Here is a 15,126-nt window from a genome sequence, read left to right as displayed (position 1 = left end):
ATCCATTACAAGCTGTAATCAAGTGTAACTTTTCCTTTAAAACTGTATTACTGATCATAGTGTCATTTCTTCACCCTGCTCATTTTCATTTACTGAAAGCACATTATATATAAAATAAACTACAATAAAAAGACACAAGGAATTTTATAAATGCTACATTATCCTTACATCATATTGACATAATCTTTCACATATACAGTATATAAACTAAAATAACTTAAAAACAGCAACTATCTTTATCCAGTGTATATGCAATTAAATACATTTTTGGAAGGTATTTTGAAGCTAACATTGTCTAAAGTATTATTTTTTTTCTGAGGTCAATATAATCCAAAACATTAACAATAAATATGAAACTATTGTTTAGAGACCAACTAGTATTAGTGTGTGTCACAGCATTTACTACTATTTATCAATTTGTAACATGTCAACTGTGTCAGTTTTCATTTTCAATATGATATGGGGATTTATATGAACTTTATAAAGACCTAGATATACAATGCTAATATGAACTGTGGTTAATGCTTAGACACAAATCAAGTTATGCATGTGAGAAGGATTACTATAGTGTGTTGGTGGCATTTAACTGAAACAAGGTTGTGTAGCATCATAACATTACTACAGTAAAGAGGGCTATACAAATTCTGCAAGAATGCATCATCTTATTTCTAACAGATATACAGAACAATGTCACAAGCTTTGTGTGCAAATGTTAAATGCAACCCAATAGTACCCATTTAATATTGAAAAATATGATTTACTATTATATAATAGCAAATATAATACATTCCTGTACATGCATCATAGTAGAAAGTTAAAAATATGGACTTTCAGACAATGCCCATTCCACATTCAGGTACAACAAAATCAAATCCATTAATATAGCTTCTCTTATGTATCAGCTCACAAATAGGTGCCTTTTATTAAAACTAGTTAAAACATTGGTTAAGTTACACAGAACACCTCAAAAAGTGATGCAGATGCATGCATGCGGTAGAAAATAGCAAAAGGCATTGCAAGATTTACGATTAGAATCCACGTTTCAAAGCCATAAACATTTTCTTCCAAACCATTGTCAAACTGGGGCCGAGCTCCAAAAGCTGGAAGTATCCAAAACTTTAAAAAGAAAAGAAACAATTTAGAATCAGGTGGATTACTAATTGCCATTATCAGGTAGCTATTTACTCACAAACAGAATCTTTAGAGTAATGCCAACATGCAACATACCAAAAAGATTAACTTAGCACAAGTCTTTTTTGGCCTCCAATGGGCTTAGTATCTGTACTACTGTATTTTACATCTTCTATATGTAGCTGAATTGCTGATTACAGCTTTATACCTCAGTATTTGGCTCAGGGTGTTATTGATAGGTTGGAGTTCAACATGGGGAAATGTGAGGTCATCCACTTTGGACCTAAGAAAGATAGATCAGAGTATTTTCTAAATGGCAAGAAGCTACGAACTGTGGAAGAGCAGAGAGATTTAGGGGTCCAAGTACAAAAATCACTAAAAGCCAGTGGACAGGTCCAAAAAATAATTTAAAAGGCTGATGGAATGTTGGCCGTTAGCTCAAGGGGGCTGGAATACAAAGGAGTGGAAGTTATATTACTGCTATATAAAGCTCTGGTTAAACCCCATTTAGAGTACTGCATTCGGTTCTGGGCACCACACCTCAGGAAGGATATATCGGCCTTGGAAGGGGTGCAGCGCAGATTCACCAAAATGATACTGGGGCTGAAAGGGTTAAATTACGAGGCTAGGTTGCATAGACTAGGCTTGTATTCCCTTGAGTATAGAAGATATAGGGGTGATGTAATTGATGTTTAAGATTATTAAAGGAGTTGATAGGGTAGATAGAGGGAAATGATTTCCTGTGGTGGGGGAGTCCAGAACAAGGGGGTATAACCTTAAAATTAGAGCTAAGCCGTTCAGCGGCGATGTCAGGAAGCACTTCTTCAACAATGGGTAGTGGAAATCTGGAACTCTCTCCCCCAAAAAGTTGTTGAGGCTAGGTGAATTAAAAATTTCAAAACTGAGATGGATAGATTTTTGTTAGACAAGGGTATTGAGGGTTACAGAGCCGAGGCGAGTAGGTGAAGTTAAGATACTGATTAGCCATGATCTAATTGAATGGCTGAAAAGGCTCAAGGAGCTGGATGGCCTACTCCTGTTCCTATGTTCCTATGATAACCTCCACTTATGTTATGGAACTACTGGCCATAACATTGGTAAACACTAGCAAATGTATGTTTTGCATTAATAACATACTTCATCAATAAAACCTATCCTTTACCAATATAACTCAACGAGGTTATTAATGGTTCTGTTATTTCTAAAGATGATTAGTGTTACTATTCAAAAGCTTAATAATCCTTAGTTCACATTTTTGCATGCCATTTGTCTGTCTTAAATGATTAATTTTGCAACTCAAATTGGTTTATTCAAAAGGAACTACTAAATCGCCCATCATGTTGCCCACAGTCAGTCGATGAATATGAAGGTTTTTTTTACAGATACAAGATGGTGACAGATTTGGGAAAGACACTTCAGAATCTCCCTTCACAAGATCACCTGGTGGCCAAAGCCTGTAACTACATTGTGACAGTTGACATAGCAAGATTGAATGTGAGATGTTGACACAGCAATTTACAATGGTAAATGTTGACATAAAAACCTGATCAAGAATCATGACAACAGGAAAAAAGGTTTCTGAACAGTAAGTGTATGCCATACAATTTTTAAAAATAATATATAAATGTATCCAGCTTCAGATGTAGTTTCTTTAATCTTTTGAACCCAGTTACTCATTAAATTGCTAACATTGTTTGTGACATATTGTAAGTGCTCATAATGTTCGAAAGTTAAGAACATAAAAAACTTAACAGCATAACGAAAGTCAGGGATAAGAAAAGGCCATTTGGCTCATCAACGTTTATCCCTCTAGCACATCAGCTCTGCCATCATGGCATCTAATTGTATTTTAATACCTCAATATTTTTGCCCCTATTCCCTTGCTTGCTAGATTATTCAAAGTGTTTATCACTCTGACTAAAGAGGTTTCCTGGTATTTGTTTCAAATTTGTGTTCACGAACTCCCAATTATATACCTTAGTCCCAATTTCTTGGTAAGCTTGTACATAATAATTTGAGTTTACCTTATCTGTGCCATTTAATATTGATATACTTCAATAAGATCCCCCTCAACTTCCTTTTTTCTAGGATGTAAAGTTTCAGCTTTCCTAATTTTTCCTTATAGCTCAATCTCATTTACATCTGGAATTAGTTTTATTGTTCATCTGTACTTGTTCTAATGTAAGAATATCTTTTTTGGTGGCTGAGTGACCAAAACTGAAAACAAAATACTAAGTGTGGTCTTGCTTGTGCATTATAAAGCCTTAGCATAACTGTAGATTTATATATTCCATCATTGTGGCTATATATCCAAGCATTCTGTCAGCTTTTTTAATTGAATTGCTCCATTGGCTGCACATTGAATGTGATGTGTCTATTACTACCCTCAAGTCCCTTTCTAAATCTCAATCTGCTAATTCAATTCCATTTATTTCATACATATATCCAACTTTTTTTGATCCTTATATATTTTACATTTATCAGTTAGATTTTATTGTTTGAGATTTTATTGTTTGTCCAATTATATAACCAATCTAACACCTTTTGTAAGTCTTTTGTTGCACCCTTTGTCTCGACTTGTCTCCTTATTTTTGTGCTATGAACATAATAGGGAAGAATGAAAGAACTTGCAGTTATATAGCGCCTTCCACAACCTCAAGACGTCCCAAAGTGCTTTACAGCCAATGCTGTACTTTCGAAGTTTGCACTGTTGTAATGTAGGGAAACATGGCAACCAATTTGCAAGATCTTACAGACAGCAACAGATAATGACCAAATTATCTGTTTTAGTGATGTTGGTTGAGGGATAAATATTGGCCAGGGCACTGGGAAGAACTCCCCTGCTCTTCTTTGAATATGGCCATGGGATCTTTTACATCCACCTGAGAGGGCAGACAGGGCCTCAGTTTAACGAGTCATCTGAAAGACAGCACCTCTGACAGTGCAGCAATCCCCGAGTACTGCACTGAATTTGTGCTCAAGTCTCTGGAGTGGGTCTTGAACCCACAACCTTCTGACCCAGAGATGGGAGTGCTCCACTGAGCCACAGGTGATATCTTGATAATTGATGAGCTTATATATAGTTGGTTTCCAAATCTAGATCATTCATGAAGATTAGAAACTATAGGGATCCAAACACGGACCCTTGTGGGATTCCACTGAACACCATTTCCAGCCTGACACTGCACCTCTCACCAATATTCTGTTTCTTTTTTTAAAAAATCCAACTTCTTATCCATTCACATGTGTTATCTTGGATTCATGCTATTTTGGGTTCAATTAGACACCTTTCATGTGAAATGTTGTCAAACATTTTGTCACAGTAAAAACATATCATATGGAGTGTTGTTACCTAATTTATCTGTAACATCCTGAAAAAAGTTAAGAAGGTTTGTTAAGCAGGATCTTCCACTTGTAGACCCACACTGGTTGTTTCTTATTAAAAGGAGGAGTAGGGGAGGGAGGACAAGGGGGAAGGAGGAGGGAAGCAGAAAGAGATAGGAGAGGATGAGGGAAAGGGGATAACTCTTCCTCAATGGCAGTGGGGGAGTAACAAAGGTACCTCAGTGGGGATTGGGGAATTGCAAAATAACTCTGTACGGGAGGTCTGAAATGTATCAGGATGGGGGGAAAGTACCCCAGTGGGAGGATTGGAAAAGTATCTCGGGGGGTGTCACCAATTTTTCAATGAACAAGGAAGCCACAATTTTACTAACATTGAAGAGATTCTGATATTTCGAAGCCTACATATGTATCAGCTTCATTACTTATAATCGGCCCCAATTAAAAAAATAATTAGGCACAATTTTTGAAACATTGTCGAGGTTCCAATATTCAGCGCTCCTTAAATCACTGCTCTTGCCGATTCCTGAGATCCAGGCTCAACGCCATGCACTGCCACATGCACACTCTCGACCTCTCTCTTCAGCAACACCGGCTCACTCTACTTCAGATTGTCCTGTTCCGCGATTCCATTTCTTCCTTCGCCTCATCCGGCACTTTAACAAAAAGCTTTTTTTCTTCCTTTCAGGTATCAAGGACCGCAAGCTTCAACAACTCTTAGATACCAACGCCCCTCCTGATCCTTCTTCCCCTTCACTTTCCTCTGACCCCATCCCTCCCTCCAATCTCACCCTTTGTCGTGTTTTCACTATCCCCTCTGACTGTCCCCTCTCTGACCCCAAACCATCAGTCATCAACAAAGGCCTCAGTTTCATCCCCTTATGCCCCCCACCTCAATGAATTTCGAGCTCGACACGATGCTGAGCTCTTCTTCTGTCGCCTTCGTCTCCGTGCCCACAGCGGACCCTATCTCCTGCCTTCAGAATTCTCGTTTCACCAGGACCCCTCCATCTGGCCTCTTATCCTCTCTTGATCTTTTCATTGGGAACTGCCGATGTGACATCGGCCGTCTCAATTTTTCTACTCCCCTCACTCACTCTAACCTACCTCCCTCTGAACTCACAGCACTCCGTTCTCTCAGGTCCAACCCTGACATTGTCATTAAACCTGCTGACAAGGGCAGAGCTATTGTTGTTTGGCAAATAGATCTCTACCTTGCGGAGGCTGAACGCCAACTCTCTGACACCTCCTCCTACCACCCCCTGGACCATGACCCCACCACCGAACATCAAGGCCATAGTTTCCCAGACCATCATTGACCTCATCTCCTCTGGAGATCTTCCCCCACGACCACCAACCTCATAGTCCCCCAACCCCGCTTCTACCTCCTTCCCAAGAGCCATAAACAGGACTGCCCCAGTAGACCTATCGTTTCGGCCTGTTCTTGCCCCTGGAACTTATTTCTTCCTTTCTCGACTCTTTTTTCTCCCCTTGTCCAGTTTCTTCCGATCTACATCCATGACTCTTCTGACGCCCTCTGCCACTTTAATGGTTTCCAGCTCCCCGCCCCTAACCATCTCTTTTTCACCCTGGACGTCCAGTCCCTCTACATCTCCATCCCCACCAGGACGGCCTGCGAGCCCACCGCTTCTTCCTTGAACGGAGGCCCAACCAGTCCCCATCCACCACCACCCTCTTCCGCCTGGCTGAACCTGAACGTTGAACAACTTCTCCTTTGACTCCACTCATTTCCTCCAATTAAAAGGTGTCGCTATGGGAACCCGTATGGGTCCTAGCTATGCCTGCCTTTTTGTGGGATACGTGGAACATTCCTTGTTCCAGTCCTACTCAGGTCCCCTCCCTCACCTCTTTTTCCGGTACATTGATGACTGTATTGGTGCTGTTTCCTGTTCTTGCTCCCAACTTTGCTTCCAATCTCCATCCTTCCCTCACCTTCACATGGTCCATCTCCAACTCTTCCCTTCCTTTCCACGACTTCTCTATCTCCATTTCTGGGGATAGGCTGTCAACCAGTATCTACTATAAGCCCACCGACTCCCACAGCTACCTTGATTACACTTCCTCCCCACCGCCCCCCCCACTCCAGCTTCCTGTAAGGACTCTATTCCCTTCTCCCAGTTTCTCCGTCTCCGTTGCATCTGTTCTGACGATGCCACCTTCCACACCAGTACTTCCGATATGTCTTCCTTTTTCCTCAACTGAGTATTCCAGTCCACTGTAGTTGACAGGGCCCTCACCCATGTCCATCCCATTTCCTACACTTCTGCCCTCACCCTTCCCCCCCCTCCCAGAACCACGATAGGGTCCCCCTTGTCCTCATCTTCCACTCCACCAGCCTCCACATTCAAAGAATCATCCTTCACCATTTCCATCACCTCCAGTGTGATGGAAACCACCAAACACATCTTCCCCTCCCCTCCCCTTTCAGCATTCCGAAGGGGCCGTTCCCTCCACGACATCCTGGTCCACTCTTCCATCACCAACACCTGCTCTCCCCCCCATGGCACCTTCCAGTGTGAGCCCAGGAGATGCAACACCTGCCCTTTCACCTCCTCCCTTCCCACCATCCAGGGCCACGAACACTCCTTCCAGGTGAAACAGCAGTTTACTTGTACTTCTTTCAATTTAGTATATACTGTATCCACTGCACACAATGCGGTCTCCTCTACATTGGGGAGACCAAACACAGATTGGGTGATCACTTTGCTGAACACCTCCGCTCAGTCCACAAGCCTAACCCTGACCTTCCGGTCACTTACCATTTTAATTCTCCATCCCACTCGAACTCTGACCTCTCTGTCCTCGGTCTCTTACACTGTTCCAATGAAACTCAATATAAGCTCGAGGAACAGCACCTCATCCTTTGTTTAGGCACTTTACAACCTTCCGAACTCAACAATGATTTCAATAACTTCAGATCATAACCACTGCTCCCATTTTTTCGGACAGCAAGTGCTTGTAATGGTTCTGATGTTGCCATTTACAGCTCCTCTAGACCCATCTTTTGTTTCTTTACTTGTCCCCTTACCACCCTCCTTCCCTTGCACCATCATCCCTTTTGACATTTAATCATGCCTGCCCTCCGCCCCTTTTGTTCTTTCCTCCCCTCCCCTTCCTCCCCGCCTTTGCCTGGCTCTGTACTTGCTTAAAAACTGTTAAATCTTCAACTTCTTCCGTGAAAGGTCATCAACCTGAAACGTTAACTCTCTTTCTTTCTTCACAGATGCTGCCTGACTAGCCGAGTATTTCCAGCATTTTCTATTTTTATTCCAATATTTAAAGTTTGAAGAGGACCCCATTTTTTAATTTAAAAAAAGAGATACCTACCTGTATTGGCAAGATTCCTTCATTTCTGAACAAGCATTGGTTTCTCCTAGTTTGTTCCTGTTATGAAGGCGTTACTAAAGTTCTCGAAGCTTTACATTGAAACGCATTGTCACAGTGCCATCAACAGGCGTAACAGATATTGCAGGTAAATGTGGACACTTTTATATTGGGATTATCCAGAGAGCCAGGTTGGCACAGAAGTTTTCAGTGCTTTATGAAATGAAATGTTGTGACCCATCTACCATTTAATATTTCAACTATTAATATTTCAACTACTAAATCTATGACAGTTCTAATCTCCTCTCTTGCTTCATTATTGCTTCTTTATTAATTGCTTCTTTATTATTACGATACTGGAAGAACTTTTGCTGCTGTCAGCTGTGGCTCAGTGAGTAGCACTCGTTACCTCTAAGCCATGAAAGTTGTGGGTTCAAGTCCCACTCTAGGGATTATATGCTTCAAGTCCCACTCTAGGGACTTGAAGCATATAATCCAGGCCATCACTTCCAGTAGAGTACTGAGGGAATGCTGCACTATCAAAGGTGCAGTCTTTTGGAATGAAATGTTAAACCAAGGCCCCATCTGCCCTCTCAGGTGGGCCTAAAAGATCCCAGGGCAATATTTTGAAGAGGAGCACAGGAGTTCTCCCCAGTGTCCTGGCCATTATATATCCCTTAACCAACAGATTCTCGGGTCATTATCACATTGCTGTTTGTGGGAGCTTGATGTGCACAAATTGGCTGCCATGTTCCCGACATTACAATGGTGACTACGCTTCAAAAAGTACTTCATTGGCTGTAAAGCACTTTGGGATGTTGTGAAAGGTGCTGTATAAATGCAAGTCTTTCTTCTTTAACATCTTTAGCTACATTCATCACAAATGATCCTTTTTGCACTTCCCATTTTCTTCCTTCTCTTAAAGGTTTTGTGTAAAAAATGTCCTATTTATTATTTGAGTGATTGGCTCACACTTATTCTTCTTGAATATATCATCCCGAATATTTGATTTGTTTTCAAAGTCTTCCACTTTTTTCCTCATCTTGCAGCAATATTTCCTAGTGAATGCCGCTTTAAAAATATCATACTTTATTTTATGAATGAAAGCTGAAAGATTGTTTTAACTTGTTCTTAAAATATATTTCTAAATCTGACTTACCGAAATATTGCACAGGAACAGAAACGCGGCGACGTTCTTCAGTACTAGTCTCTTTTTGTCCAGTTTTTCCGTTTCCCTGAATCTCGACAGAGGAAAGGAAACAGCGTCTTCGGAAAGAGTGAGCTGACTACTGCATACGCTGCTGCTGTCACCTCGATCGAGCGATGGTTTGGTCAGAGGGATGCGCCGGGGAGCCGCACAAGACAACTCTTGATCGGAATTCTCCAAGGCTTTATTGACAATGCCACAATATGAGGCTGTCAGAGGAAGGTTATTGGAAGCTGAAACTGCAAGGATCCCCTGGATCCTTCCGACTTCCTCTTCAGCTTTATCGCGTTTACGGTAAAGGGATTCGATTATAAACATGTTTTGTATGTATTTCTCAATGATGACTAATGTGGAAAAGGCTAAGTTCAGCCACGTGTAATATGGGCGGGCTTCTGCAGAAATCGCCGCCACGATAGAGCACCAAGACAGGAGCCAGGAGGCACATGCTGTGCTGACCAGAAGGTAGCTATCCAGCTTTCTGGTGGGGTTTTTGGAACAATCTACCGATCTTTTGTCTATTCTATAAATGGCCAGGCCGGTTGTAGCTGCTGCAGACATTAAGCTAAGTACTGTGATACCGTATAAGTAAAACATAGCCACAGCGGACTTTCGATGGTCTTTTGAATATCCCACCTTTATGCTGTACACAATAAAAATTCCTATTGTGGCTGCGAATACAGCAGCTCCCAGAACTGGTCCTGGCAATATGCTGTAGTGTGTCTTAAACATGAGTTTGTGAGGTTTGTGGTCTTCAAGTTTGCGTCCGACATTCTTCCACATGATATAAAGCATGGCAGATGCAAATACGTGGTATTCAATGTTGAAGGGGTACATGTAATAGAAACCTTTGTAGAAAACAGCACATGCATTTGTGGTACAGTTGCAATTTGGTCCAGCCTTTTCTGCAAAGAGATGGAATAAAGCATTACACAGATTATCCCGAAGCAATATTTACAAAATGTCTTGGCTGGTATGCATATCCATTGTGTACTCATAGTTAGATGTTAGTACGTACCTTATTTTAGACATCACAATTACAAAATCTGGGCCTCCCAATATCCTTATAAACCTGAATATTCTTCCATACTGCTATCCAGTCCAGTATGCTACATCCCAGTAAGGCAATATTGAACAGGCAACACCATCCATTGCATCATAAAAACAATTTAATGGAAAATCCACATTAAAGCAGTATAACATACAATTTCAACCACTTTAATCCTGTGTTTTCAAGTAACCTATTATTTACATGTTATTTATTGCCAATTCGTGGACAGTTCATATTGTGGACCTGCATCCTCTGAGAGCTAGGTTCCATATTTATTACACCAGGACTCTTACAACTACAGGAAGAGAAAACTTTAATCCCATCACACTGGCTAGATTCCAGTAGTGGAAGTCTATTTTGCCTTCCTTCCATCTCTGCAGCACTACACAATCCCTCAGGATTGTGTAGTGCTGCACTTGAAGTGCCCCACTTAAAGATCTCTCAAAAAACACTAGCACTGTGACTGACCATAGCACTAACATCTGAGTCATCGGATCAGACCGTTCTGGCTGTTTGGTTGCCACAAAAATTGTCTGTGGGTCAACCAATTCCTTTATCATGTATCATTTGGAACACTTTAGGTAACACTATACATTAAAATGGCTAAGAGCTTGCAGCTAAATACTATTTTAAATTCAGATTGGCTCAGTGGTAACACACTTGCTTTTGTTGGGAGACCGGAAACCCATGTAGATTAGCAAGGACAGGGGTGACGGAAGGGTGGAACTTGGTGCAGGATGTGATATAGGCAGCAGAGTTTTGGATGAACTGAAATTTATAAAGAGTGGAGGATGGGAGGCTGGCCAGGAGAGCACTGGAATAGTCAAGTCTGGAGGTGGCAAAAGTATGAATGAGGGTTTCAGCAGCACATGGGCTGAGGTGGGGCAGAGACAGGCAATGTTACAGAGGTAGAAGTAGGTGGTCTTTGTAAGAGAGAGGATACGGGGTCAGAGACTCAGCTCGGGATCAACACCATCATGAATAGATTACCTGGTCCCATTGCTGCTTATAGGACTTTGTGTGCTAATTTGCAGCTGGAATTGACTACATTACAGTGACTTCACTTCAAAAAGTAATTAATTGGCTGTGAATCGCTTTGGGATGTTCCTTAGGATGTATTAAGCACTATATAACTGCAAGTTCTTTAATTAACCAAAATCTGCTTTCATGGCATTATGTTGGGACAGACTAAATCAAATAAGCTACATAACAGAAATATGAGAAATCCTTGATAAAGCAGCCTAGAGTTACAGTTTAACCAGCTGTAACTGCTGTTACAATTCATTGCATTGTATAATGAGAGCTGCTACTTTTGATATTCACTGTAAAATCTTTGGGGTAGATTTTTGCCTTCACCATCTGGGGGGTAATCTGGAAGAATGGACCCTTTAGAGAATCTGTCCGATTTTGATTCTATTGAAAATCTAGCCCAGAGTGTTCTCAAACCTTTATTCCTATCAGTGCTTTGCTTAGTGAGTCCATTGCACCTCATGCTGACTTGTATGTATTTGCAATATACTAACTGGTCAGCACACTACAACAGTATGTTATTTCTCCATTAATCTGACTTTTGCTTCCAACAGTGAATGCACAATTTCATTACCTAACAAATGGAATTATTTTCTATTTCAGCTATTTTCTAATGATTCTGGATTCCATAATCTGTCAAATGCAAATATGGGGTGGATTTTTGTTTTCACTGCCTGGGTGGTAATCTGGCTGAGTGGATCACCCAATCTTTATAGAACTCATCTGATTTTAAGCCTTATTGATATAATTTACAGTTAATTCAAAACACTTCACATGCTATCTTGCTGATTACAGAATTAAAATAATACCATTAACATTTTAGGACTTGTAGAATGTGGGCATCTGAGCGAATTGCCCATTATCAGATTTTATAATATGTGAAATGGGGCTTTAGTACATTTATGTTGTGATAATCAGTTTAGATCATATACTTCATTCCAGATTATGTGCTAATTATAATATATTTCATATTTATTTTGGAAGCATAGCCACAGTTTCCTCCAGCTATATTCTGAACCCAGGTTATCTCTTTGTATCAGCACCACCCGCCCTTACTCCCATTCCCACATCTTCTCTGCTTGGGAATTAACTAAAATCCCAATCTCATAATGATCTTCACTTGTGAAATTAATATAAGCACAACACAAGCACCCTTGGACTTGGAGTGTCCATATTGAGTGTCCATGATCTCCCATTTCAGAAGGTTTCCCCCAGAAGTGCATATTACACATGTGCATCTTTCATGTCCTATGGTACTCACAGAACTTAAAAAGGATGTCAGGAGATAGCTAACTGTAGTTCAATGAAGCCTAGGAATATTAGGTTAATACTCCTCAAGAGAGGCATGCCCTAGTAGGAGACAACATCACTGTAAAAATTGTAACCATGCGGTGCAAATCAAATATATCAGAGCCAGCAGTGAATTGTGATTTCTAATTCCACTTACAAGGCTGGCCTAACGTTATAACTCTTTTTGTGAATTATCTGATTAGCCCAATTTTTTTTTTAAAATTGGCATATTAGATGATATAATAATTGGAGGCAATTATAATATAGGCAAATATCTCAAGTTTAACACTGTTGGTTGTTGAGAGAGTTGAAAGATTTGGAGAAATTATGTTAACTTACCGATGAGCAAGTCACTGATTCCCCATACTCAAATACATGCTCCAGTGACCCTGGTTCAGCAAGCTATGGTTAATTCTGTATTTGAATTTCTGCGTACAAGAGTTCTAGAGAATGATATTGTCCGGTAGACAATTTGACAAGCAAGAAAAGCAGTGTGTGAAGCTTCACTGCTAGAAATGAATGTGAAGCTTTTGGATTGGTAAAGCCCATTGAACTGCAGCTGGAGCACCTCTTGTGTTCCTGGGATAAGCATGGAAGTCTGTTTTATGCACTCACAACTTTTATGCTTCTCAAGTAATAATCTCAGAGAACTGATAGCCTGACCATATTTCTCTGGTGTTGTAGCAGGTGAACTCTGACATGGAGTGGGCACCCTGTCAGCTCCACTGCTCTGCATTTTTTTTTCAGAAATACGAATCGCTTTATAACTGGTCAAGATTTCTCCTCTATTTTTCTATTATTCCTGTTCAAGATTTTGAAGTTACTAAAAATTTCTTACCCACAGTTATGTTGGCATAGCCAAGTGCTGCCAGTCGCTTTTTGTGGTCACTCAGCTGATGTTTTGACTCTGCAACTACACCGTTCACCCACAACAACAGGTTGGTAAAGACAGCATGAATCATTCCAAATCTAAAAAACAATTAAAATCTTGTAATACGCACAAAAATATACAAAATAAATTCAGACATCAAAACACATAAGGCCAGATTTTTCTGGAGCAGGTCATCTCACAGCATGCTCCGTTAGTTAGACTTACAATTGCACGTTTAGGTTTTAAAAATTTTTTGCCCACAAAGTTGCTGGAAATGCGAGCTGTTAACAGTGCAACAAGGGCAACGGGGCATTTGGGACCTTGGTGAACAATGAGACCAACAGTGTATCTCCTTAACTGACAAGATTAAAGGATTGAGAAATAAACAGCAGAAGGACTGAGTGAAGGAGTGAATTAGAATGAGAGAATTCAATGTCAAACCAGGTACAGAAAGAGAAATAAAGAAGGGGAAAGAAAGATTGGATTAAGAGAGAGAAAATAAGAGACAAAGGAAAGTAAGAAAAAAATTTAAAATTTAAAATTTGACATTTTTAAAATCTTCTAAAACAATTATTTTCTAGGCAAACGAGGTTGATTGGCAAACATTAACAATTATCACATCGTTAAAAGGGTACTTACACTGATAATTATTGGACTTAACTTTCTGTGGTGAGTTTAATGGGCAATTAATGTGCAAATGCAGAAACTTCATGAAAATCATGGGGAGGTTAAGCGAGATACCGTTTTCACAAAGCTAACGGCGGAGCAGCACAAATCATCCAGCAACTTGTGGCGATTCGTAATTCACGCTATAAGTCGCTGGCCGATTTGCGCATTAATAAGGGCATGCATCTTTCAAACGCCATTATTTTTTCACCAAAATCTGGCCTATTATGAACTTTACCATGGAAAACAGCCTCATAGAAAACACAAGAGTTTAAAACTTCCAAAAATTTATTCTACCAAATTGGTTTCAGAAAACAATTATCCAATTTTTCAAAGATAGGTTTTTTATAACAGTTTATACACATTTATTGTATTAAGTGGTTTATTGTTAAAAGAAAAAACATTGTTAAAATAAAGCAGACATAACAGGTAACAAGATAGAACATGCAAATTATTATTTATTACTCCATCACCACTGGACCAAAGCCTCTATTTACCATTTTTATGGCTAACTGTACAAAATCCAATGGCAATTTCCCACAAGATAGTGTAATGATGGTCTTACATGTCAGGAGATTAATTTAACCACAGACAAAATAAGATTCTGACATCAGATGCCAAATTATGTGAAAACATATGTTACTTCTAGAAATGTTTATTTTGGGATGCCACATACAAGAAGATGGAGAATGTGGCAACAACAGAAATGCCAGCTCACTGTCAATTAAACATAAGAGACTTGAGGGGCAATTTTAACCTAACTCACTGGGCGGAAAACCCACCGGATCAGGTGGAATGCCAGTTTGACACCCCACGCAATATTACTCCATTGACTTCAATAGAGAGTAAAGTTGGGCAGGTTGTAAAAGCAGTGTTGCACCCGGTCCCATCAGTTTCCAGATGAATGAGTTAGGTTAAAATTGCCCTTTGGTCTCCGTTAACTGACCTGAAAGCAATTTTGTACAATGAATGTAAGTATGAACTTCTACATAAGTCTGATGAACAATTCTCAGGATATTGTGCATTAGTGCTTATGAAAGTTTCGTATGTATTCTCATCAAGAACAGTTGCTAACACTTCCACCATTAATAAAGTAGTGGAGTACTGAAAAGTTGTGCAACTGTAATTTGGCAGTGATGGAACTATTTGGTATCAAAGTAAAAGTGGGAGCATAACGGCACTGAAAGAGTGAAATCA

At 40.1% G+C, this 15,126-nt stretch overlaps 1 protein-coding gene across 1 annotated transcript in view; it reads right to left on the bottom strand.

Moving 5' to 3' along the window:
* Positions 1 to 211: 211 nt before the first annotated feature.
* Positions 212 to 15,126, bottom strand: part of otop1 (otopetrin 1) — a 28,900-nt gene continuing 13,985 nt past the window's right edge. The window contains exons 5-7 of the mRNA XM_067991454.1: positions 13,231 to 13,361; positions 8,978 to 9,927; positions 212 to 1,116 (exon numbers count right to left, since the gene is read on the bottom strand). Of these exons, the coding sequence (XP_067847555.1) occupies positions 946 to 1,116; positions 8,978 to 9,927; positions 13,231 to 13,361 (1,252 nt within the window). The 3' untranslated portion in view covers positions 212 to 945. The remainder of the gene's footprint in view (positions 1,117 to 8,977; positions 9,928 to 13,230; positions 13,362 to 15,126) is intronic.

Source organism: Heptranchias perlo, chromosome 1 (genome assembly GCF_035084215.1).
Source record: "Heptranchias perlo isolate sHepPer1 chromosome 1, sHepPer1.hap1, whole genome shotgun sequence".
Taxonomy (NCBI): domain Eukaryota; kingdom Metazoa; phylum Chordata; class Chondrichthyes; order Hexanchiformes; family Hexanchidae; genus Heptranchias; species Heptranchias perlo.
The sequence above is the reverse complement of the archived record's forward strand: the minus strand, read 5'-3'. Positions and strand labels throughout refer to the sequence as shown.